This window comes from Buteo buteo, chromosome 7, assembly GCF_964188355.1.
Source record: "Buteo buteo chromosome 7, bButBut1.hap1.1, whole genome shotgun sequence".
Taxonomy (NCBI): Eukaryota; Metazoa; Chordata; class Aves; order Accipitriformes; family Accipitridae; genus Buteo; species Buteo buteo.
The window spans coordinates 29,963,912-29,988,107 of NC_134177.1; the positions used below are offsets into that span (position 1 = coordinate 29,963,912).

Below are 24,196 nucleotides of genomic sequence, written 5' to 3' on the forward strand. Positions count from 1 at the left end.
AGTCCTTGGACAGGAATGGAGGAAAGGGTGCTTCAGAATGAGCTTCTGAAAATGTAAGTTGCCTGCAGTGAGGACATATGGGAAACAGAGGCAAAATTCTGTATACAAACAAAACTGCTATTTAAAAATCATCTTAAATTTTCTGGACTCTTGGAACACACATTTGGCAAGTCTGATGTGGGAGGACACGAGGTAGGTGAGGGTTTTGTTCCCAGATAGGACATACAATAAAACACAGACTGAGGGAGTAGATACTTAGCCTGTGGCTGTTACGATACACTGATTGAAGGCAATTTTTTCCAGCTGAGGATCTGCTTCGGGGAGCATCTTGACTAAAACAAAGCACCTATGTAGAGAGGAATGCAGCCCATGACTGAGGTCAAGGCATGGCCTGTGCCTATGGGCTTTGTTACAGAGAAGTGTTGCATAAGCTAAAATGGGCTAAAATGGAGGAGGGAATTCACAGGGTCAGGTCAGAACCAACCCTTATCCTCACACCATGCTTGGCCTAAGGTCCACCCTCACACCGCTTGTCAGCAGGATTTCTTCTAGTGGCTGATACAGTCAGCAAACCAGACCTTAAACTGTCTCTGACCTGGGGACATTGCCTGAGGGCTCAACAACAGGCTGTTGGGAAACTGAGGTTATGCACACCTCTCATACACCTAGTGTACATTAAGTCCATATTTCTTACTCTTCTGAGTGTTTCTTCTCCCTCATACTGGGGCTGTGTTCCACCTTCAAGTGTTACTGCGTTACAACCCTGGCTCTGCCCCACTGCATATCTGTGGGGTATTCAGAAAGCCATACATGGAGGCAGCTGACCTAAACCACAACATGAAGATACCAGAAAAGGCAGTAAGGGAGGCATTCTCTGTCCCCTCTGATAAAGGTCAAGCGTTCTCCAAAGAGGTGTGTGGCCTACAGTGTCATTCCTATGTGACTAGCTTGGGCTTTCAGTCAGAAATCCCCACAGATAAATGTGAGACACTTCCAGGATTTGGAAAATGCCCTGGGACTGTGGAAAGGGGATGCTGGATTTCCTTGATTAAATCCGTGCCTGGTCCTAGAAAGGAGGTACAAATTTCCTACCTGATGGCAGGACGCAGAATTGCATTGCCAATAATGAAGTGCAGTTTTTCTAGGTTGGACATAGGTCTCTCAGAGATTGAGCTGTCCTCTTGGAAAGCCTCTTCTCCACTTCTCAGCTGGTCTGTCACCTGAAAGAAACCAAGAAGAACCCCAGAGTGCTCTAGAAACCTTCCCTCTTACTAGGCAGCTCTCCCAGAAATGAGAGACATTCCTTCTCTATCTTTCTGGCAGGAGAAGTTAGGAACAGGCCATATTTCCCCCCTTGCCTCTCAAGCTAACTCATAAAATGCAGTGTTATGGTGCTATTAACTGGCTAGGAGAACTTTCTTGTACTGTCCTGTACAGCCCTAAGCACATGGTGGTTCTCAGTCTGCCCAGGGCTTTGGGCAAACTGTTCTGTCATACCAGAAATTCTCAATAATAAATTGTTGCCTCTGTGCAGGGGTCACTCTCCAGCAGGGAGGGATGGAGTTAATCTGCCAGAGAATGAATGACAGCAGTGCACATGGGGATAGTTTCAAAAGAAGAACAGTGCACCAGGTATCCCATACACAGGGCTGCACTGGCTTGGCAGGGGAACAAGTTCCCATCTGGGAGGTTGCTGTCACATAAGATCTGTCAGAAGGTGAAGACAGGGTTCCAGGCAAGAAGACTTAGGGGAAGCAATTTATTTCCACCTCTTACCTTCCCTGTCAACTTGGATGACCGTTTCAGCTTCAGGGAAGAGATCCCCTTTGAAATTTTGTTATCCTTCCTGCTGTCTCTCTACAACACACAGTACCATTATAAGAAATTAGTTTAATGCACAGCAAGAATGATTCATTAAGGAAGGAAAGATGCTCAAATGGAGATGTTTTTGTTTGCTCCCTCCTGCCAGAAGGAGCTGCAGTGTCCTTCCAGGACTGACAGGGGCACTTTTGCACTTCTGGCATTTCAAGTACAGTAGCATGAAATGATTCTCACTCTTGGTAGAACAGCACAGAAACCAAAGAAAGCAAACGAAAATACAAACATAGCCTGCTCCTCTCACCATATTTGGGCTGTCGTTCCTGAACTGGACCTGGTTTTTCCTGCCAAGTGTGTCATATATCTGTGTCATCACGGAGCTGGTCTTGGTGGTGGCATTCTTGGCAAACATTGCTGGCTCTGGCAGGTCCCCCATGAACCTCAGGATGATAACCCACACAACTAGAGAAGCCTGTAGCAGCAGAAAGCACAGTCAGACACTGCCAAGAGAACCAATGGCCTCATGCCATTTCTGCCTGTTTAGATAAGAGCATTTTCTTCCTTTACCCAGTCCAAGTTGTTAAAATTCCCATCTCTTCCCACCATTTACACCAGGAGTTTACTTTCATGTCAAACAACATGAAAGCAACATTCACAACACTTTCATGCTAAAGGAGGAGGGTGCAGATGTAGTGGGAATGTCAGATTTACTCTGTGATTGCTGAGCCCTCACCATTCCCTTTACTGGCACCTTGCAGGTGTGATGTAGCTGGAGTGAGGTGGAGAAACCTTGGCTGAACTGCACTCTGCATTTACCCACCTGGAGAGATAAGCAGTGGAGTGAACTCTTCCAGGAGCCCTCATGCCCAGAACTAGAAAGCCAAGTAATACCAAAGTTTTTGCAGTATGGGATCCTCTATTCTGCAAGACTGCCTAGCATCAAGAACTCCCCTCCTCAATCCCCCCATGGTTCAACAGGAAAATTGGAAACCTGAGCCTCCCCCTTCTGTCCTAACTTACAGACCAGCAACCCTAACAAGAGCAGAGAGATGGGCGAGCTCTGATGCTTCTCTTCATTCCATTTTTGCCCCCAAAGAGTATCTGGAGAAGTCAAAACTTCAGAGTTCCCTCTTTAGGCAGACTAAAGGTGACCAGAGATCTTGTGTCAGGCAGGTATCTGTGTGAAGTGCCTGCCTGCAAAGTGCCAAAAAATGCTGATGGGAACTACTTCTTTCACACAAGTGGTTAGGACTATCTGCTTGGCTCTAAAATCTATGGTTCCCAGTGTTGTGCCAGAGGCAGGGGGACCCAAGGATGGGGGGAGCTGTAGAAGCCAGGGCTGTGGAGAGAGCAGGTTCAACAACAAAAAGGAGCAAGCTACCAGGACATTGTCCTTGTCATCATGGTAGAGTAGTGGGTGCCGCAGCTGCCTCCGGATATGTGTATGTGTAGAAGACCCCTGGAAATAAGTAGCTGCAAACTTTGGGAAGGTGTACTCTTCCAAGCCATCTGCTTCCTCTTCTAGCTCCACACTCATGGGAACCATGTCCAGGTCGACCTCGTCCAGCTTGTTACGTTTTGTTTCCAAGTCCTGTGCAAAACATGAGGAAGAAGCATATTTTCTTTCCCTGTACTCTGATATTCTTAATTTATGTTCTTTTTTTCTTTTTTTTTTCCTCGGCCATAGGTCCTCCAGAATTTGGCTTCCCAGCTAACCCCAAAGCCATTTTCAGCTGCTACCAACAGACCACTGGGATGCAGAGCTTGTCCTTTCCTGTCTTGGTCTTCAGCAAGAACATTGCTGATGGAAAATCCAGGTGTTATCTTCTCACTCACATCATGCACTAACCCAGACCATTCTACTCTACCTACCCCTCCCTACCCGATTCCATCCTCCACAGCTGTCAAGACCAGTATATCTCAAATTTTGCTTTTAAGAATATGGGATAACTTGGGTCATAAACTTCCAGCTTGTTTCAGCCAGAAAATCACTGAGAGCACTGTCAGCAGAACATGTGGTTGGTGCCAAAATGCAGAGAATGGCACTATTTGGGGAGGGGTTGCTGGGCTAAAGAAACAAATGTGCAGTAGCTTTTAAAGACACATAGTCCCCAAACTGTACGTGACCAAAAACTTTTTGGAACTGATCTCTGAAAGCACATCCCGAAGCGACTGTCTGCATGATTAATTTGGGTGATTCTTTCACTGTACAGAAGTTCATTAAACAGAATTGACCACTGATGGAATTCCAACAGTCAATGGACTTAGACAAAGGATGAACATGACCCATTATCAATCTGCAGCTCTGTACCTCAAAACCCAGAGGAGCCTGTCCTTCTTGGCCTCCAATCATAGAAGGTAAAAACCCAAAAATTTTGTCCACCATTTCTTGGTCACTGATAACATCATGATTTGTTGGTTTATTGGCAAGAGCATTCCTCCTTTGTCCTGCTTCCGCCTCCTCTCTCTCCAGAGCAGTCAGGTGTTCCTTTAAACAGAGAAGCTAGTTAGGCATGACTGGAACATCACTCTGCTAGAATGAATGAGTGCTAGGATGAAACACTATTACAAAGGTGTTATGATAGTGAGGTCCAGCTCTGCTAGTGCAATGTTGGAATGTGAAGTCAACTGTTGCTTGTGCTAAGCAGTCACAAAGACCTAGCACACCAGCAGAAGACCTTGCTCTTACAGCTGTCCTTATAGACTGTTGGCCTATTGGTAATGATGTGCCATTTTCCAAAAACTTTATCAATAAGACATAATACAGGAAAACCACAGAATTCCTAACCGTAGAAAACCCCATATTATTTAAAAATGTTTTGTGTCAGGGAACTGTAATAGCATTGTGCATGTTTGGCTAAAGTGCCAGCTCTTACTGCAAACAGAAATGTGCATGTGTTTGCCTTGTCCCATTTCTAAAGCATCATTACAAATTGGTTTACAACTATGTCTGCTTTTTATTAAAATATAGCACTGCTGAGATCTTTGAGCAAGTCTGCAGATGTGAGCTGGTCAAGCTCTCTTGTCAGCCAAGGAACATAGCATTCAGTGTTCCTCCGCCAACATATCTACCTTTTCTAATCTCATAGCTTCTTCCCTTGTTTTCACTGGTCCAAGGACTTGGATGAGATGTTTTTCTTCTTCTAAGCAGATATTCCTGGATTCCAGTTTGCACTTGTTTTGTGGACAACAGGACCATTCTGTGACTGTTTCCACAACTGCTGAGACAGCTCCGTTCTGTTATTAACAACATGTCCACAGCAGGACTTTATCCCAACAGGGACTCAGTTCTCAATTTGGCCTTTTAGGGAACAGACTACAGGCAGAAATCTGCACACTGGCTTTGTCATGTTTGTACAGCATTAATACAGAAAGGAAGTCACAGAAAGGCCTCCCATGTGCTATGGACCACCAAGGCACTAAGTACAGGATTTTCTCTGGCAGTGCATACCAAAACACACTGCATTAGGATTCCCTTTTGAATGGATCTCTAAGTGACATTATCAGGCCTTGCTGGAGAAATGGATCTTCCCTTGCAGGAGTGACTGATATGCAGGTGCATCTTATCTTTTCTCCTCCCTTTTGTCAAAAACATTTCAGCTGTCAGTGAAGTTTTGATCCATGATAATGAACACAGAAAGCAAACATAAACAAGATCAGTCAGCTTAAAACTCTGCTTTCATGCTTGACAAGCTCAGAATAAAATATCCCAAACTAAATATTCACATCCACTGCTATGCTATGGCAACACTTACTGGTCATTAAATCAGAACTTCATCAGAACTTCATAGAAACATCACATTCACAAGGTATCTGTGAGCATACCTCCCTCTTCATCCTCTGGTAGATTCGGCGAGCAAACATGCCCCTTGTATATGCCTGTATAATGCGTACAGCTTTCTTCTGCTCTGCTATCTTTTGACGCATTAGATAACCACGGCACATGGCTTGAAGCCTAATGATATGAGCCCTGGTTGCTTCATATTGTTTAGCAAGCTGCCGGCTCCGGTAGAGGGCCTGTAGGCGCCCAAAACCCAGCATAACCTGTAGGAGGTGGAAAAAAAAGAAGTGGTTATGGTTCAAAACCATTGAGACTAGGAGTAAGTTGGGATGAGTAGAGGATAACAAAATTCGGTAACTGGATAAAGACACTGGAAGGGGCTAATGTGATACTGACCTTCATGCTTTATTTTCTGCTAGTAATAGGCTTTTAAAACTAGATTATATAGAGTTCTTTTGGGGACCTGTTCTAGGGAGTGGCTCCAGAAAGTGGCAATGGTAGCCTGGGATTATGACAAGGGAAGGAAGAAAGCAGAAATGAAGCCAAGTGAATGATAAAAAAAGCATGTGCTTGGAGAGACGGGTGTGACAATCCCAAGACAAGCAGCAAAGGAGGATGGGGCAGAGTGCGGGACAGCAGCCTGGCTCTTCAGACAGGAATTGCATCACTGATGCAGAACAGAAAATGTTTCTGGCCGAAACTGGCAGTTTCCCTTCCTGCCCCTCATGAATGGGATGTATGGGACATATTAATAATAATCCTTGCCACACAAATACACAATATGTGAGTGCTCCCGATACGGTGTAGCTGTCCTTACCCAGAAAACCCACCATCTATAGAAGAACAGCCAATATTTTTACTAATGTGAGATTGATATAATGTTTTTTCTGATAATTTTTTACAGATTACCAGTTTTCCTCTAACAGTTGTGGAAGACACTTTGCTCACAGTATGGTGGTGATGCACAAATGCTAGCCTTGGACTTCTGACTAGAAGTGTGGGATCACTCATATGTCAGGTCACCAGAGCCAGGCCTGCCAGAGGTTAGTTGGGTTATTATTTCACCAGAAAGTAGAAATATCACAGATTCAGCAAGCCCTGAGAGGTCCCAGAGACCTCCTTGGACTTTACACCCTTCTTTACATCCTGCCATCTTGCCTCTCCTCCCTTCAGTTGTGAATATCTTCATTCCTAATACTCCACTCGGTCTGGCAGGGCATAGTATATAAACACACACACAAAAACGTATATATGTGTGTATATATATACATAAATATATATATTTATATATACACCTGCATCTTACCATTCGGAAATCCTTCCGGCAGCAGTAGCCTCGCCAGGCTGACTGAATGGCTACAGCAGACTTCCTCTGTTTCAGAAACCGCTTTCTAAGCAGACAGACAAGTGAGGTAACAATAGGTTATTTCTGCTGCTTCTTATGATAACAGTAAAGAGTAAGGTGGCATTTTTTTTCCTTTTATGGGATGTCTACAGTCTGATCTCAGCCTTGTCTGCTGTCTAGGAACACTAGAGGCAGGAAAGCTGTTGTTAAACTAACTAGCTCAATTACATGGTTCAGCGGTAGACTTGGCAGTGTTAGGTTTATGGTTGGACTCGGTGATCTTAAAGGTCTTTTCCAACCTAAACGGTTCTATGATTAGTAGACATTTTGCCAGGGCAAGTTTGAAGGTCAGCAAGGGTTGTTCTTCCTGCTTCTGAGTAGCCCAAGAAAAGTATTATGTTGCAGCAGAAAGATCAGTATGATCAGTTACTTTTGTACAACATGCTTCAAAATTATCCTCATTCAAACATTTTGTCTGCTTACATGTTCTCCATGCTGATGGAAATGGCAGAATAGGCTGTTTTGCCTGACCTTCTCTGTAAATGAAGGCCTTAGGAGATTTCACCTAGGCTCAGCTCATTCTGCAAGTGAAGCAGCACCATGAATCAGTTGAGCTCACAAAGTGTTTTTCTATTTGCTTTGCTATTCATTTGCTAGTAGAAAGGATGAGATAGAAGTATTACTAATCCACCTTGATACATCTGAGCTGACTTTGCCCTTAATGCTGAAAAAATACTCATTGCAACTGCAGACCAAATTCATTGCTGTGGTAGGAGAGCTCTGTAAGAACTGAAAAAGACCTCGCATCAAGCCTGGATAACTCCCCCACCCGATGACCACTTACTCCCCAGTGTCCTAACTGCCAGGACTAGGAGCCCATCTGAGCAAGATGAACTTCCCATGGTAAAAGCTGTCACACTGTGGCTGTCAGAAGTGGCATATAGCTCTGATGGCTTAAAAATAAAAGTGAGGTGAGGCTTTTAGGGAGAGGTGATACTCTGCTAGATAGCAGGCAGAGTTTGACAAAAAGGGGGAAGTTTTGGGGCATGTGTTTTTAGTCTTTGCTTCTCTACTGTCAGGAATATATCTAAACCAAACCAAGATTCAGTCCTCTGTCATGGTTCTGGTTGGGGGATACAAGATTAATGAGTACAAATCATGATGTAAAGCATTTAATGAGGACAAACATTTACTTAACAGTGACTAAAGTTCACTTCCAAAGATATTTCAAACTAAACCAGACACAATGCAAGAATTGTGCATCTTTGCCAAAGAGAAGGACTAGCTGGTTTCTATCTGATTCTTTTCTATGTCTTGTATCAAAGAAGCATCCTAAATAAGAGTTCTTGTAGCTCTGGGAAGGACACAGATTCCATGGGGATTTCCTGAGCTCCAGATGCCTACTGTTTACTAGAAATACTAAGTGTAAATCCTCCTTCCAGCCCTTCCTCTTCATACAAGCTGCATGTGCCACAGCCCTGCATTTTGAAAAGCATAATGAAAATAAAGAAACTGAGCCAGAACAAATCTTTGTGCAAAATCTGCATAGATGCACTGTGCACAGTTACATGAGAAGCACTGAATATAGGGCTAGTGGAAGATACGGACTGATACATTTCATACTCAAAAACACTTCACAGAGTGTGTTAAAACTGCACCACAAAGATTACTGCTTCAAACAAAAGCAAATTCCCTTCTTTAAGATCACTCACCTGTCCTTCAATCCTCTCATCACCTTCTGGATAAGAAGAACCTTATCCGTGAGTATATTTTGGCGTTGCAGCTCCAATACTGTATCATGATGATCCTGTTAAAAGAAAGTATGGATATGCCAGCTGAGCAGACACCCCCACAACTTCTGAAAACTGGACACATGGTCTGAAAAAGGCCCAAAATCAGCATGATGTTATGCAAGCTGTGATTAAAATGCATTTATGGAACTGCAGTAGGAAGAGAGCACACCACCTGACCACACCATGTCTGGCAATAGCCATAAACAAGCAGAGAATCTGCCTGCAGTAAGACTGTTTTTACCTAGGGGTATGCTACAGGCAAGGAGGTCCCCTGCAACAGTGTGCTGGTATCCAGTTCTTTTCTATGCTCAAGGCTTGAGCAGAGACCAATACACTGCACTGTGCTGTTTCAGTTGCAACACTGGAGCACAGGAACAGGATCTCCTACACCAAGCTGTGTCCATTAAATTACTTGGCCTTCAGGAACAAAGATCCAGCCTCAGATTCAAGAGAGAGTTTATAAGAGAACCCAGTCCTTCTGGGTCACCACTCTTGTACAAGCAGATCAAGCTATACTGTGAAGCACCCATTTTTTCAGGAGAAGAAACAATAAACTGTCCTTTTTACTTACTTTAAGGAAAATCTTGGTCTTTCCAGCTTGCCAGCTTTCATCCTTGCCGAGCACTGCTTCGGAGATGCAGATACAGCTCTGTCGAGCATCATTCTTCAGCTGATGTGCAAAAGCATCATCACGTTAGGGCTTGGTTGTGAAACAGCAGCTGTACTATGTAAGGAACTATTGCCCTGCATTTCAAAGGGCAAAGAACAGAAACGGATGAGGTCTTACAGACCTCTGGGCTGACGGTATAATGAATGAAAGTGGTTCAGCTCAAATGGTCAAGAAAAGGAGGAACAGGACTGCATGGCCAAACGTTCCAGAGTTCAAGTGTGAGGAGGATGTTAGAGACCTCAGAAGTGTGTGATTATAGAAAAGAAACATCTGAGGGCAGTGGAGATGCCACCCTGCCTGGGATGTCTGTGGAGCAGGTCAAGGATAGCTGGACCTAAAAGCACCTCTACCATTTCAGCTGAGGTCCAAGTGAGTACTTAAGTATTTAGCTACAGTTACTGTGATGATAGTCCCTGTGATGAAAGCTCTCTCGGCTGTGCCAGCAATAATCCAAGAACTTTCTACTGTAGGAAAGACTAAAGCCTGATAAAGAAAAGTTAGATTAGCCTCAAACCAAGTTTTTGCATACAAACCTGTTCTTGAAGAGACCATGGCAAGAGAACTCTGTATCTCTCAAAGAACTCCTCAAAGCTGTAGCGAATTGGGTAACCAGCTTTCCTGATCTGAATGGTCTCCATCATCCCTGAATATCGCAGCTGTTTGATACACAGGTCCCGGTCAAACAACTGAAAGGGCAAGCAGACAAGGAGGAGACTTAGCACTGAAAGAAGGTACACATGCAGCATTCCTCAGAACATATCTATTAACCTCCAACCTCAGAGTGCCTGCAAAATGGCCTACTATGCTTTTTTAAATTGCACTTCTTATTTCTTTAGTGCACTAGATTAATTAATTACAGGCATAAACAAGTCACCCCAAAGGATCTTCAAATTTGTGTTTATCAGCAGTGGAAACAGTCCATTAACTTCAGTCTGGCTTTAGCAACATTTTCAATTCTAGAACTGCAATTTCAGATTAACAATAAATTGTTCGTATCATTTGGCAGGTGTGAATAACTGCAGTAGCCACTTAAGCCCTTTGGGCATACCTATGCAAAGCACAGCAAGCATGCTGCTAGTTTCTTGTAATGCAGATTAACATTAGGCTCACTAAGCCACATGCAGTACTTTTTAAAAATTATTAATTCACTTGATGCAACACCATACAAGGTTTTAGTATAGAACTGGGTCGTGATCTCCCAAGTTCTAGCCAAGCATCTTAATGATAAACTCACTCCTCTTCTCCTGTAGTGTCAAATCAAGCCACATCACACCTCTCTCAAACACCAACAGCTCTCCTACTCTCTCTCTCACTATTTCATTAGTATGATCATTGTTGGATCCTAAAGTTTTTCATTTGTTCCCTTGTTGAGGGGCTAGAAACTCTCCAGTTTTGTCTTTATCTTTACAGGAAAGGCTTTTACAACTCCTCTCAGGAATACACCTCTGTGCTTTTTTGCCATCTATTACTCTATGATGCTTTTAAGAGATGTTTTTGTAAATTAACAATGCTCTATCCTACCTATCTTTTTATTGAAATAATAGCCTGTACTCCAGCTCTTCTTGCCTGAAGTACAGATATAAAATGCTACACAGCAACTGACAGCTTTTTCTCATTAAAAAGTTTACTGAAGGCAAGACCTCATATTGTTAAAACATTACCAGTGGTTTCTTGTAGTCATTTGGCTTGATGCAGCGGATGAAGTATGGCTGGCACTGCTCAAGGATTTTCATTAGTTTTTCCAGGGATTGCTTGAACTGTCCTCCCAGAGTAGAGAGCCGTTTGGTGGTATCCAAGCCCTGGGAAGGGTAAGCACATGCTGACTGCTACATCATTCGCTGTCAGAGGGCCAATTAATACATCTTTGTATTTTTGTACAATGTAACACTATCACACAACTTCCAGGAAAAAAATTATTTACTTACATGGGAGATAAATCAGCCACCTGTATCTTATTAATTTGGGTTTATTCTTGCAAAGAAACCCCACTGAGCTACTTGCCCTACTTGGATATGAAGTTTCAGCAGTGGGGGTGGCTGTGGTAGAAGCAATTCCACCCACATGATCCCGCATAGGTCTGGCTCTTCCAACCAAGGCTGCATTTAGTGTAGGGCCTGGGTGCCAAGCTATTATTCATGGGTGTGTGCCTGAAAGCTTGGTGAAAAATAGCCAATCCTAAAGCAATAATAACATCCAGCCAGATATTTTGCTGCCATCTCATAGCTAACTGGGAATGCTAAAGATCCAGAACAGCTCATTCCATAGTGATTAGGATGACTGATTGTCTTGCTCATTAATACTACACTAAGCAGTGAAAAGGCAAACTTTACTGGAAGATAAGGTAAGAGCTACTCCATTTATGGCTGCATATAAAGTGTTTTATGTCTCACCACTCCTGGGCTGAATTTTGCTCCCAGTTGCAATAGAGTAACCCCAGAGGGATTGCACTTGGCTGCAGTTAGCTCCTGATCTCCCCAGCTTCTCTGAAAGCAGAGTTCCACCTATGTCTTTTTCACACAGATCATCACAATAGGCCTAAGCTTCTACCTCTTAGTAGGTTTTAAGGGCACATTAAATTAAGGTGACCACAGTGCAGATTCCAAGTAAAAAAAGGACTCCACTGGCCTTTCACATACAGGCATGGAGCTAATCATTGCAGCACAATACAGCTAGTTTGTTTGTTTGGGGAGTTTTGGTGGGTTGTGGGATTTTTGGGCTTTTTTTCCAAGTAAATAATTTAAAGTCCAGTGGCTCCCCTCACTTCCATGGTCCTTACGGTACCTCCTTCCACTGGTTCTTAGGTTTAAAGTGCCCTTTTTAACACTCAAGTAGCCACCTTCTGCTTTAACTACAGGGCAATGCTGCCCTCCAGCGACCAAACACTCATGCCTTTGGAAAACGGTTCCTGGGAATGTCTCATAGCAGCTCTGATGCATTTTGGGGCTAGCGAACATCTGTTTGAAGTAGATATGATAACAGTATATACATGTTTAAGCTGTATAAAAGTTAAAAGCAATTTGCACTCGCAGATCTTAGAGGCATTTCTGCTGTATCAGTAAATCAGTGGGATGGCCACACAAGTCTGAAGCCCATGCCCTCATGATCACACATATATAACGTTGTTAAAGTTGAATTTGTTGTTGAAATCATGGTGACTTTTCTCCCCTGGCATGTCAGGAGAGCAATTCTGAGACCTCAGACAGCAAAGGTTTTTCTGGCACTTCATTCACTATTCTTTTCTGTAGCCTGCTTCTTAGGCTTCCCAACGGTGGCCCAATGCATTTGAAATTAATAGGGGTATTTCAGCTAACTTCTGTGCATTTTGAAATGGGCAGTAGCCCACATTTAGTATCTCCTTTCTTGACATGCTGCTGTACTTTCTAAATGTAAGGAGAGTTTTTTTCAATAACACAACCTTTTTATAGAGGCAAAAACCATTAGAGCATTAGAGCAATGTAGATAGATCTGATATTTAGTATGAGGTATTCATAGCATTTAAGAGATGCTAAGCCAGTTGTCTGCTGCTGCTTGTACCACTCCTGATATTCTTCTCCCCCAGGATGTTTACCTGTGCATGGCCAGATGTTCTGGACAGCAGAAAGCCACATTGGGATAAAGACTGAGGAAGAAAGGACAGCATCAGAAAACAATGCCAGGAGAATAGAGAGATAACAGGTAAGATAGCAAGCTGTTTGTTCAGTACCCTGACAGGAAACCTCAAAGATACAAACATTAAAAGCAAAAGTACCCTCACAGAATGATGTCACTGCATAGTTAAATGCTCAGAAATCAAGGTATGTGAAAGTTGCAGCAGGGCAGAGAACTTGAACTCTGCCCCACACTGCTTCTAGTCCACTGCACTTTACAACTTCATTTTCACTAGGCAGAGGACAGGGCTCCCTACACCACTAGGCACAGATGATTCTGTGATAATTAGCCATCATGAACTTCGTCACAAAGTTGCAGCAATATGTAGGGCAGTAAGGCTGTGTCTACAGGTGTCACTGGGAGCAGGAGACAGTATCTTTCTGGGGCAGCACAGCTATTTGCACCTTTGTGCTAACCCATCAGCCCTCTGCAAGAATGAAAAGGCCAGGATCCACCTGCTAGTTGCCCGGTCAGACCCCTTAGTGTTATGGTCCCAGCAGACTGGCTACATGTGCAGTATGGCAGCAGTTTAGCTGCTGGCTTCTGGACAGGTACTGGCTTTGCAGAGGGGTCTTTGTTTTGTGCCTTGTTCTGTTCCAAGGAACCTTTTGAACTACAGTTTCCTCCTACTAATTTACACCCATCCTGGCAACATGGATGCAGTATGAATGCCCAGGAAGAGCAAACCCACCCAGTTGATGACAGCATGTGGGGAGGTAGCACAACTCATGCTTCTGTGACAGCCTGCAGGCATGGCTACACAGGTGTCCAGGGATGCAGTCCTGGGAGACAGGGCTGACATTACACTTGTTTACAGCATGAATGTCAGACCCAACTTTTCCTGCAGACTCCTTTGCAGAAATGAGTTGAATGAAAGGGACAGAGATTTGCAGAGACAGTGCAAAAGAAAGAGGACATCAAGAACAGCCAGAGCCTTATGGAGGAGAGGATAAATGAGTTGCTTCTGTAACTCAGTGCCAGTAAGCCAACCTTGTAGGCTTGGTCAGCTCCAAGATGTCGGATGGTCCCACGTCCCAGACTAGATGGGGTCGTTTCTACCTGGAAAATCTCTCTCAGGAATTTGTTTTTGGAGGAATGAACTGCTTGCATTACATTAGCACTCAGTGTGTCCCGATTTTTCTCCAGGAAATCTATAGGATAGAAACAAAATTAGCTTGTCACCTCTGCAGCCTGCTGGCTCTAGTGCCACGCCGTCTAGCTAAAATCCACTTCATTTACAGTAACTTGCAGATTAGTTTAGAGTAATCCTCCTGACCTGATCTGACTTCAGATCAACACTACCCTGGAGTGCCACACATCCAGGGCAGGTCATGCCCTTCTTTTCACCCTCCATATCCAGCAGAGATAGGCTCACCTTTTGATTCATAGAAGACAACCCCAGCAAAGTGGTTGATGCCAAACTTGGTGTCATGTACGCTCTTAGGTGGGATGTAGACTTTACTTTTGCCATGGAGGGAATTGATTTTGACGAGCATGGTGGCATCTGTGCCCTAGAAACAAATACAGGCAAAAAAGGACAGTTAAGCAGATTCTCCCAGCACTGGCCTATGCTCAGCAAACAAATAGAAGTGGTGCTCAAAGATAACAAAAGCTCAAATTCTGCCTCTTATTTGTGTAGCAGATCTGGAGGAATGTAGTTGCAGAAGTGTTTATCCCTCAAGCATCAGGACAGAACACACCACAAGAGCATAAGGCCTGGTATTTTAGGACTGTACACAAGCCCCCATAATATTACTAACATCAGCAGGTGCACTGAGAATTTCCCAAATCTTTGGACCTCACAAGCAGACCCCACCCACCCCACCCCCCCGCCCTTCCTATGCCGTCCTACCCAGTCATGCTCTAAGGGGTGCATGCTCCTTCTCCCAGGCAGGCACAGTTATTCTTTCACTCCCCAACTGGTGCAAGACTCAGAGATCCCTGGAAGAAGTCAGCCCTGAGCAGATACCAGTCAGCATGCCCAGATCATGACTTCCACAGGCAAGGCAGTCAGCTGGGTGCTTCTCTTCAAGGGATGCCATCGCAATCTCATCCCCTTGTGGTGCACATGAGGCTAGCTCTGCTCACTGGCCCATCCTAGGGGGTAGTGAGTGCTGTGCTATCTGAGAAGTCATGTGCTCTGGTAATCATAGAAGAGATGCTTTCTTCTCCTGACTGCGGGACCACCCTCTTCTTAGGGAAGAAAGGGGAAAGCTGTCTGCCTGTACATGATCCTCTTGTTACTTGAGGACTACAAATGAGCTGAAGCAGGGGCTTGCTTTTCTGGACAAGGCCACGTTACCATCTGATTCCTGGACCAGTAGTCCTGCTTAGCCTCACCATGCTCTGAGACTATGAAAATGCTCTGCAGGGATGTCTGAGATCAGATGCTACTTTCACCTCTGCTCTCCTGTTTGAGATGCCTGGCCTTTGCAGAATAACATTTCATAGAATCATAGAATAGTTTAGGTTAGAAAAGACTTTTAAGATCTTCGAGTCCAACCTTTAACCTAGCACTGCCAAGTCCACCACTAAACCATGTCCCTAAGCACCACATCTACACATCTTTTAAATACCTCCAGGGATGGTGACTCCACCACTTCCCAGGGCAGCCTGTTCCAATGCTTGACAACCCTTCTGGTGAAGAATTTTTTCCTAATATCCAATCTAAACCTCCCCTGGCCCAACCTGAGGCCATTTCCTCTTGTCCTATCTCCAGCCACCTGACAGAAGAGACCAGCACCCATCTCACTACAACCTCCTTTCAGGTAGTTGTAGAGAGTGATAAGGTCTCCCCTCAGCCTCCTTTTCTCCAGACTAAACAGCCCCAGCTCCCTCAGCTGCTCCTCATAAGACTTGTGCTCTAGACCCTTCACCAGCTCTGTTGGTCTTCTCTGGACACGCTCCAGCACCTCAATGTCTTTCCTGCAGTGAGGGGCCCAAAAGTGAACACAGTATTTGAGGTGCGGCCTCACCAGTGCTGAGTACAGGGGGACAATCACCTCCTTGCTCCTGCTGGCCACACTATTTCTGATGCAGGCCAGGATGCCATTGGCCTTCTTGGCCACCTGGGCACACTGCTGGCTCATATTCAGCTGACTGTCAACCAGCACCCCCAGGTCTTTTTCTGCCAGGCAGCTTTCCAGCCATTCTTCCCCAAGCCTGTAGCGCTGCATGGGGTTGCTGTGACCCAAGTGCAGGACCTGGCATTTGGCCTTGTTGAACATCATACAATTGGCCTTGGCCCATCCATCCAGCCTGTCCAGATCTCTCTGTAGGGCCTGCCTACCCTCAAGCAGATCGACCCTCCCTCCCAACTTGGTGTCGTCTGCAAACTTGCTGAGGGTGCACTCAATCCCCTTGTCCAGACCATTGACAAAGATATTAAACAGAAAACCTTCATAAACCCATGCTGACTGGGCCTGATCACCTGGTTGTCCTGTACATGCCTCGTGATGGCACGCAAGGTGATCTGCTCCATAACCTTCCCCAGCACCAAGGTCAGACTGACAAGCCTGTAGTTCCCCTACAGTTCCTCACAATGGTGACATTGCTCAACTAGGTCTGTCATCCAGGAGAATAAAGAGCAGGCTGCAGCCCAGACCAACAGCAGAACAATACTCAAACAATATACAAATTCAAAGATTTCCTAAGAAGCCCTTATAAAATGATCCAGACTCCTTCCTTCTCTGTCTGGAACAGCTCTAAGAGCTTCAACAGCAAGGTACCAGGACGAGCACATTCCAGCAGAGAATGAAGCATTTGTATAGTGAGCTAATTTAAAAGAAACATCTATGGGGAGAAGACATTGCCTCTCGTAATGTATCCGAAACCCACTTTTGCACTTTTCTCTGTGTAGAGCCAAGCGTTACCTGTAAGCTCAGTGCAAAGCCAGGCATTACAATTGAAACCACAAATTTACCTTTGGGAACTTGCTCTCTTCATCAATGAGGGAGATTATATTCATAGGCTTGAGTGCGATGACTTCCAGAGCCTGGCGGTTATCAGTGAAGTCAATGTTATTCCAGGCAATGTGCTCTGCAAGGTATTCCTCTTGCTCCAGCTTGAAGACATGGTGCACAAAGAACTGCTGAAGGTGCTCATTGGCGATGTTAATGCAGAGCTGCTCAAAGCTGGCACGGGACAAGATGGGAACCCATGATCATCATTGGCCAGTGCTGCACTGCTTTGTGGTATTTGTTTATTCTCTGTATTAAATACATATCCAGATATACTACTGCTATATTCCACAGTGTTAATGATCATCACCACTGCATGTTGCCAATCTTAGCAATATAAGGGATGCATCTTCTGCTATGATAAAGGTAAGCAGAAATGAGCCAACTGATGACTGAGTGTTGCTGAGTAAGCAAGGAAAGATCTTGTATGTGTTTCAAGAAACTCTAGAAATAAAGGGGAACATATAACTGTGAAAATAGCTTGACTGTATGAGTGTATGATGTGTTTTTACTTACACCAGCACTACCACTTCTTTTGTTAGTTACTCCTGAATGCTGCACCTGGTAATTGCTGTGGCGCACTGTGTGTGCCTGTGGAGTGCTCACCACAGTGAGGACCCATGTGGATTGCAACCTTCAGGAACAGCATAAACTAATAGGAGAAAACAAAAAAGATAGACAATGGGCTGAACAGATCCTAGACCATGTTCCAAAAGTCGGTGAGGAATATTATCATGTTGAAAGCAAGCAAGATGCATCACTTGAAATGGATTGGAAAAGACTGTAGAATATGTGCTGATGGTTTGTGGAGTACTACTGATATGGTACCATACAACAGAGAGACATAAGCAATGGCTGCACCAAAATGAAGGTTGGGGAAGGAGGCAGAAATATCACCAAGACTGAAGAAAAATGGAACCTGTGCATGATCATCATTGGGAAAATTCAGTGATGAAAATTTCACTGCTTTTCTGAGAATCAAGATGATAACGAAAAAGCGTGTGTCTGTTTGTTTTTTCATTTTTTCTTTTTATACCAGCTGCTTTTCAGCTTCCCTGTGGAAATGAATCTAGACCCTCCTACCTGTTGTTGCTAAAGTTTTCAAACCCAAAAATGTCCAACAGCCCAATGGACTGACGCCTGTCTTTAGGCGTCTGAGAATTTGGGTTGAAAATGGCTGAGTTGATCTTGTTCACTATCCACAGGAAAATCCGTCCATATATACCCTGAGAAAAAAATAAAGAGGAATTAGAGCCCATCATTACAGCCTTTAGATATAGCTTACTGCTTGCTATCATGCTGCTAAAGTACTGTCAAACTATGCCTGAAACCTATGAGGGACCAGAGCCCTCTGGGTGAATGTTTGCCACATAAGGCTACTCAACCAGTAAGACAGACAGCTCTGAAAGGATCCCCAATCTTTAAACCGAGAAGATGTATGCACCAGTACCTTCACAAAGGCATCCCTCCCATCTGCAGCTTGAACTATGTTCAGAGGCCTGGACACACTTTCTCCTCGGACAATGATGGAGAGGTTTGTGAGGCTGTTCTGGAGTTCACTGGAGTCCACCTGGAAGAACAGTTATGGCAACCTGGTCATTCCAGGTGGATAAAGGAGATCTAGCAAAGTCTGTCTCAGCAAGAGGGCCATGACAAACTGCCTGTCCAGCAGCATTCACTGGTGGCCTGCTGTCCCAGTTAAAGATCTCCTAGCGCAGAGAGACATCTGCAACAGTATCACTTGAGTGTCAGCAGGAAGAAGGGGACATGCCTGTTGTATGTGTATCCATACATAAATACTCCACAGGGACATTCTTTGTCAGTGTACTCAGGGAGCAAGGGTGAAGGAGAGAACTAGTAGGAGAAGATGAGAGTCCATTACCTCAAGCAATTTGGTTGCGATTGAAAAGTGTGGTGAGTCCATCACATCAGAGCAGTCCAAGTTGTCATACACGGCCGCTACAATGAGGAAACAGTCAATCTCAGGATGAATCATTTCTGCTACAGTGGGGTCTGTGCTGTTATCGCAGCCATATTTCTGTAACCCTGTAGCTCTGGGAATGTGGCAAGGCAGTAAGTTCTCTTTTGAAATTCCTGGGTTTGATGATTTTACTAAGGAGGGTCCTGATTTCACCCAGGGATCCTGGGATGTATGGGGCCCTCACAACTCCAGAACATCAGGCTAAAAATAGCAACAAAACTGACACAGTTATTCATTTTAAATAGTAGCTATTGGGAATCTGGGAAAGTGGTATCTGACTTAAGAAAATGTGTTTCTGAAAATATTTTTTTCTGTGTATCTGGCTTGTGGGAAATTTAGACAACAAAAGGGACTGAGAGAAATCCCTCATTTTAGCAGCCAGCATTACTCCAAAGAATCCAGCTGACATCACTGTATTGGGCCCTCTGTATCACAGAGTGAGGAGGAGTTCTCTTCTAAAAAGTGAGAGCTTCTGGCATCCCACTGGTGGGTGTCTCACACCATACCTGTGCCATACCAGAAGTGCCCTTACACAGGTAAGTGTTCACCAAACTTAGCCAGGAGAATGACTGCTATCATTTCCACAGCAAACGTCACTCAGCTCCTACCTGTGTCCTCTGGCTTGCGTAGCACAACAATCAGCAAATTTAACATGGCATATTATCTGTTGTTTCAGTTTGTGTGATAAGGGCCTATTTATAACCATGGAAACCTGACGGCATGACAAAATAATAGTAAGATGATGTTTTTCAGAAGACTAGGCAGTGGAGTCAAAAATCAGAATTTCATGGTGCTTATCTGCCTGCCCTTCCAACCCTGTTCATCTGTTTATACAGGGCAGAGCAGCACAACCTAATCCATACAGATGGAAGCAGGCAGCACCTTTAGGCCTTTACTATCGAGTCTGAGGAAAGGCAGACAATGCTGAGTTTACCTTCGAACTCTACATTCCCTAGGTGCAGGATTGCAGCCAGCAGCTTGCTGATGTCCCAGTGCTCAGAATCTGAGAACATGAGGATCTTCATAGCCGAGCGGATGTGGGCATAATCCTTTGCATCATTCCGGCTGTCACAGGACATGCAGTTGCCCTGCAAAACACCACACGCACAGGTAAGGAAAATCCTCCCGGTACTTGTACAAGGAAGAAAGGACCTGCAGGCTGACAAACCCTTGTACACAATGTGGATACCCTGTGAGCCACTTGCCACAAGACACAAGGTAAAAACCTATTTAGACTTTCTGTATGCTTTTCCCATGGCTGTTTCTTCCCTCATCTCCACTCTCAAGAAGAACCCATTAGCAGAGGGCTAAATAATGCATTTTTCCAGGGCTAGACTGAATACTGGAGAAGCCAAAAGGAAAAGCTGAGGGGAAGGCTGCTCTGGAGCATAGCAGGACAAGAAAGATTGACAAAGTTACCTAGATTTACAAGGCCATGTCTGTTTCTTTGGTTTCCTCTCTCTGCCTTGTCAATGGACAATTAAGAGCCCTAATCCCAAATCAAAGCAAGTAGGACTGGATCAGTACTAGAAGGCAAATCTCAAGATAAGAATATTAGGTTCTAGTGGAAGACAGATGGAAGCATCCAAGGCAGCATCAGAGGAACCCTCAACAATCCTGCACAGTAAGTCCTAGGATGCTGCTCTTGATAGAAACTATTTTCAGCCCTAATGGAGATGGGAAAATGCTTTTTTTAATCCTTGTTATTACCAACAATATAGTGTGATGATTAAAAAAACTAAGTATTCCTAGACATTTCAGTTTACAGCATGTAAACATGCCAGCTTGTGCCAACAGCTGACCTGGACAAAACCATGGATGTGTTCTCCTTTAAGCTAATCCTCCTATCTCTGTATTATACTGCCCTACTCCTGACCCAGGGAACATCAGACCTTTTTATGGAATGGACAATGTGTGACTTGCAGTCATCAGCTCTTGCTGCAAGATCATTGCTATTTTGAAAACATTAAATTTGAAAAAATCTCCAGCAACTTTAATTGCTTTGCTTTTGAGACTCCAAAAAAAGCTTTATAGGCTTGATTTAAATTCCTCTGAAACTAGATACCCAGCTCCCATTAACTTCAGCAGAGGCAGGACTTAGCCCCATTTTTTCCACGGCTGTAGAACAGCCCAAATCAAACCAGCTGACATATTTAATATGAGGTATCTGTGCAGCCTAAAGAACAGGATTTTCACAATGGCTTTCATGCCTTAAACCAACCAATCAACTATTTTCAAAAATCTCACCTATGAACATACCACTATTGCCACAATAACAACATAAACCCACACAGGGACATTAACATCAGCTGTTGAAGAGGTTAGATTGAATGCCAGCTTCCTGCATTATGTATATAAGGTTTATCAGATATAAGGACTAGGATTCTTGGCACTGTTTCTGCTTATTCATTTCCCCTAAGGTATACATACCTGATTAGTACTCTCCCTGGCATAAGAACCCTTGCATTCATCTGAAATCTGAGAACCTGTGAAAGCAGGGGTTATTTCCCACCTACTTTAAGATGTCCTTTATGTTTCTTAAGTCTGACTTTGATAGAAAGCTTTGAACAGCCACAAACTGCCTCCCACTAGCAGACATTACAATAAGTCTTTGATGCTAACAGCACTTTTGGTGTTACTGCTTCTGGTACTCTAAGGAAAGGACTGTTCATATTTGGTAACTACCCATCTGCAGCTCCAATTGATTGTAATCACTCGCTGAGAGATCAAAAGGCAGAGGGATAATTGATAAGAAAGCAGAGACTATTACCATTGTGAGATAAGTGTACTCTGAAGCAGTGCCCAGATTCAGCATCTTTTTCTGCTCTGTATTCATCCCCATTAGCATGCAGTAGAAGATGTGATAGTTCCTCTCCTCTGGAGCCTAAAAGAAAGAAATAGGCCAATGGACAACCTTGTCAGCATAAGCTTGTAACACAGGAGCAGGCAAAATGTACATCTGCCAGTGCCCTCACCTGCCGGCAAACCCGGGACTTCTCCAGGAGAAACTGTTCTATCCGGGCTCCTTCTATTACACCGTTATGGTTGAAGTGAATATCAATATATTTCCCAAAGCGGCTTGAATTGTCATTTCGAATTGTCTTGGCATTTCCAAAAGCTGACGGGCAGGGGACAGAGACAGTATATGGATTATTGCAGTTAATGAACATCAGGTCTATTTTTATGCCCTTCTTTTTTTGCTGCTGGTATTTTACATGTTGTGTTCCAAATGACAGTGCTGATAAGCACTGAACAATGTCTGGTCTCAGACTGCCTCCTAAAGAGAGAGACAGGGATACTGTGTATCCAGATAATTGGATCCTAAAAGACATATTCAAATGATCCAAACATATCCTATATCTGGCCAGCCAACAGAGCTGGGCAATTCTAAAGACCTCCAGAAGGACTTCCTGGGAACACACTTGATCCCTCTACAGAGAAAGATGGGTGTCTCACGGAGCTCCCCTGTAGAAACATACACGCTTGGCCAGTCACTTTGCCACTATCTAGTGTGAATGTTAAACCGGGGTCTTTACCTTGGGGTCTGCATTCCCAAGGACTCTTGTTGTCCTGGCAGTTCTAGGTTACATACTATAGTGGCACCTCCTCCTACAGTGTGGGAGATGCTGTGTACTTCATGGGGACACGGCAGAAAAGTATAGGGCACTTCTACCCTGCATCACCAGTGTTTCAGGGGTTTTAGCAGTTATGCAAATACAATGGTTCAAAGATCTGTTTCTGAATTTTTGTCCTGATACAAAAATCCTGAGATAAAGGTGGTAAATGAGGCATGTTTGCTAAATAACGCACCTTCCAGAATGGGGTTGGCCTCTAGGATTTGCTGCTCTATCCAGGAATGCTGGCCACTGACAGCTGCCAAAAACTGTAGTATTAGCTTTGTGCTTTCAGTCTTCCCAGCTCCAGATTCTCCACTGCAGTAAGAAACAAGACCATGACAGGCTTCCTTTCTTCTTTTTTGGCAAAATGGCAGACCAAGTTTAAAAAAAAAATATCCCACTTAAATTTACCCTGTGAGGGCAGATCAGACTGTCTTTCATGGAGGGCTGGAGAATTTGTCTTTCATCATCTTATCTGCTAAAATTTAAGTTGTCTTTTAGACTTAGGCTGAGGACTAAATTCTCCCACTGATTAAAAACAAGCAAATCCATGGAAGATATTCTGTACCAGTGCAAATTAAATGACCACTTGCTTTTATCCTTTAACGCATTACCAGATTTTCAATGCTAGTCTTAGCAGATCAATTGAATTGCCTCAGCTATAATTAGATATTATTGCAATGAGACTATCTGATTCTTCACACTGATGATTAACAGAAAATGGGTACATGTTATGTGTTTATAGGATGAAGAAAGCTTCCCTCCATCTTCAGGTTAGCAGAGGTTGTTTCTCTCCAGGAAATCTCTATTCTCAGAAAATACATGTAATGTAATTATCATGTCCCCATGGTAAAACATAGCCTTACATCACACAGGCTCATATTTTATGTTTCTATATGTAGTGACCATGTGCAGAATGTATCACCACATTCAAAGATTCTAGGGGAAAACAACGGACTTCCGAAATCCCTTGCTTATGTTCTAACTTTTGCAGCCCTAACTGAAAAGGAAGTAGCAGGGGAGAAAATATTTCCTTCCTGTTGTCTCTAGTCTTATCTGTGTCCTTCCATTTGGAAGGTCTCTTGGGTCCAGAAAGGTGCCTCAAAAACATGCCAGACTTGGTTTCTGCTACTTGCCCTCTGAGTCCAGTCACCTGATCACACAGCACTGGTCCCTCTTATTCCTCTTCATATTGAAATAACAGTTGTCTGCAATGGCGAAGACATGAGGTGGTAGCTCTCCAATCCTCTTGTTAAAGTACAGTCTGATCTGATCGACTGTGTAGAGGGGCAGCAGCTGGTATGGATTCACTGCTACCAGGATTGATCCTGTGTAAGTCTGGAAAATATTTATGAGTGTTATTTCTAGCAGCAAACTTGCAAACAAGAATACAACCAAAGCCCCTTACAGTATAAATCTAAACAGAGGCAGGAGGGAAGCCTGGGAGATCCACAGCAGCACTTAGGTGAGGCTGAGCCTGGTTCCTCACTGTAAGCTGCTATTAAATATCCCAGGATGTGAAGGTTTTTGTAAAAGGAAGAATGCTAGCTATAATCTCCTTGCCAAATCACAGCTCAGTTCACT

At 44.0% G+C, this 24,196-nt stretch overlaps 1 protein-coding gene across 3 annotated transcripts in view; it reads right to left on the bottom strand.

Annotated features, from left to right (window-relative positions):
* The window catches only part of MYO7B (myosin VIIB), a 51,399-nt gene that overhangs the window by 23,890 nt on the left and 3,313 nt on the right, over positions 1 to 24,196 (bottom strand). Inside the window, exons 4-26 of one of the 3 annotated variants that reach the window (XM_075032036.1) lie at positions 23,766 to 23,950; positions 22,806 to 22,927; positions 21,971 to 22,113; positions 21,766 to 21,879; positions 19,930 to 20,083; positions 18,897 to 18,973; positions 18,465 to 18,584; positions 18,098 to 18,240; positions 16,978 to 17,188; positions 14,431 to 14,566; positions 14,046 to 14,206; positions 11,069 to 11,206; positions 9,941 to 10,093; positions 9,309 to 9,407; positions 8,657 to 8,751; positions 6,906 to 6,990; positions 5,736 to 5,862; positions 4,891 to 5,000; positions 4,130 to 4,306; positions 3,200 to 3,409; positions 2,123 to 2,290; positions 1,777 to 1,857; positions 1,093 to 1,220 (exon numbers count right to left, since the gene is read on the bottom strand). In XM_075032036.1, the coding sequence (XP_074888137.1) occupies positions 1,093 to 1,220; positions 1,777 to 1,857; positions 2,123 to 2,290; positions 3,200 to 3,409; positions 4,130 to 4,306; positions 4,891 to 5,000; positions 5,736 to 5,862; positions 6,906 to 6,990; positions 8,657 to 8,751; positions 9,309 to 9,407; positions 9,941 to 10,093; positions 11,069 to 11,206; positions 14,046 to 14,206; positions 14,431 to 14,566; positions 16,978 to 17,188; positions 18,098 to 18,240; positions 18,465 to 18,584; positions 18,897 to 18,973; positions 19,930 to 20,083; positions 21,766 to 21,879; positions 21,971 to 22,113; positions 22,806 to 22,927; positions 23,766 to 23,950 (3,137 nt within the window). Of the gene's footprint in view, positions 1 to 1,092; positions 1,221 to 1,776; positions 1,858 to 2,122; positions 2,291 to 3,199; positions 3,410 to 4,129; positions 4,307 to 4,890; positions 5,001 to 5,643; positions 5,863 to 6,905; positions 6,991 to 8,656; positions 8,752 to 9,308; positions 9,408 to 9,940; positions 10,094 to 11,068; positions 11,207 to 12,975; positions 13,027 to 14,045; positions 14,207 to 14,430; positions 14,567 to 16,977; positions 17,189 to 18,097; positions 18,241 to 18,464; positions 18,585 to 18,896; positions 18,974 to 19,929; positions 20,084 to 21,765; positions 21,880 to 21,970; positions 22,114 to 22,805; positions 22,928 to 23,765; positions 23,951 to 24,196 lie in introns of all 3 variants that reach the window. The other 2 variants (XM_075032034.1, XM_075032035.1) reach the window with 2 other exon arrangements.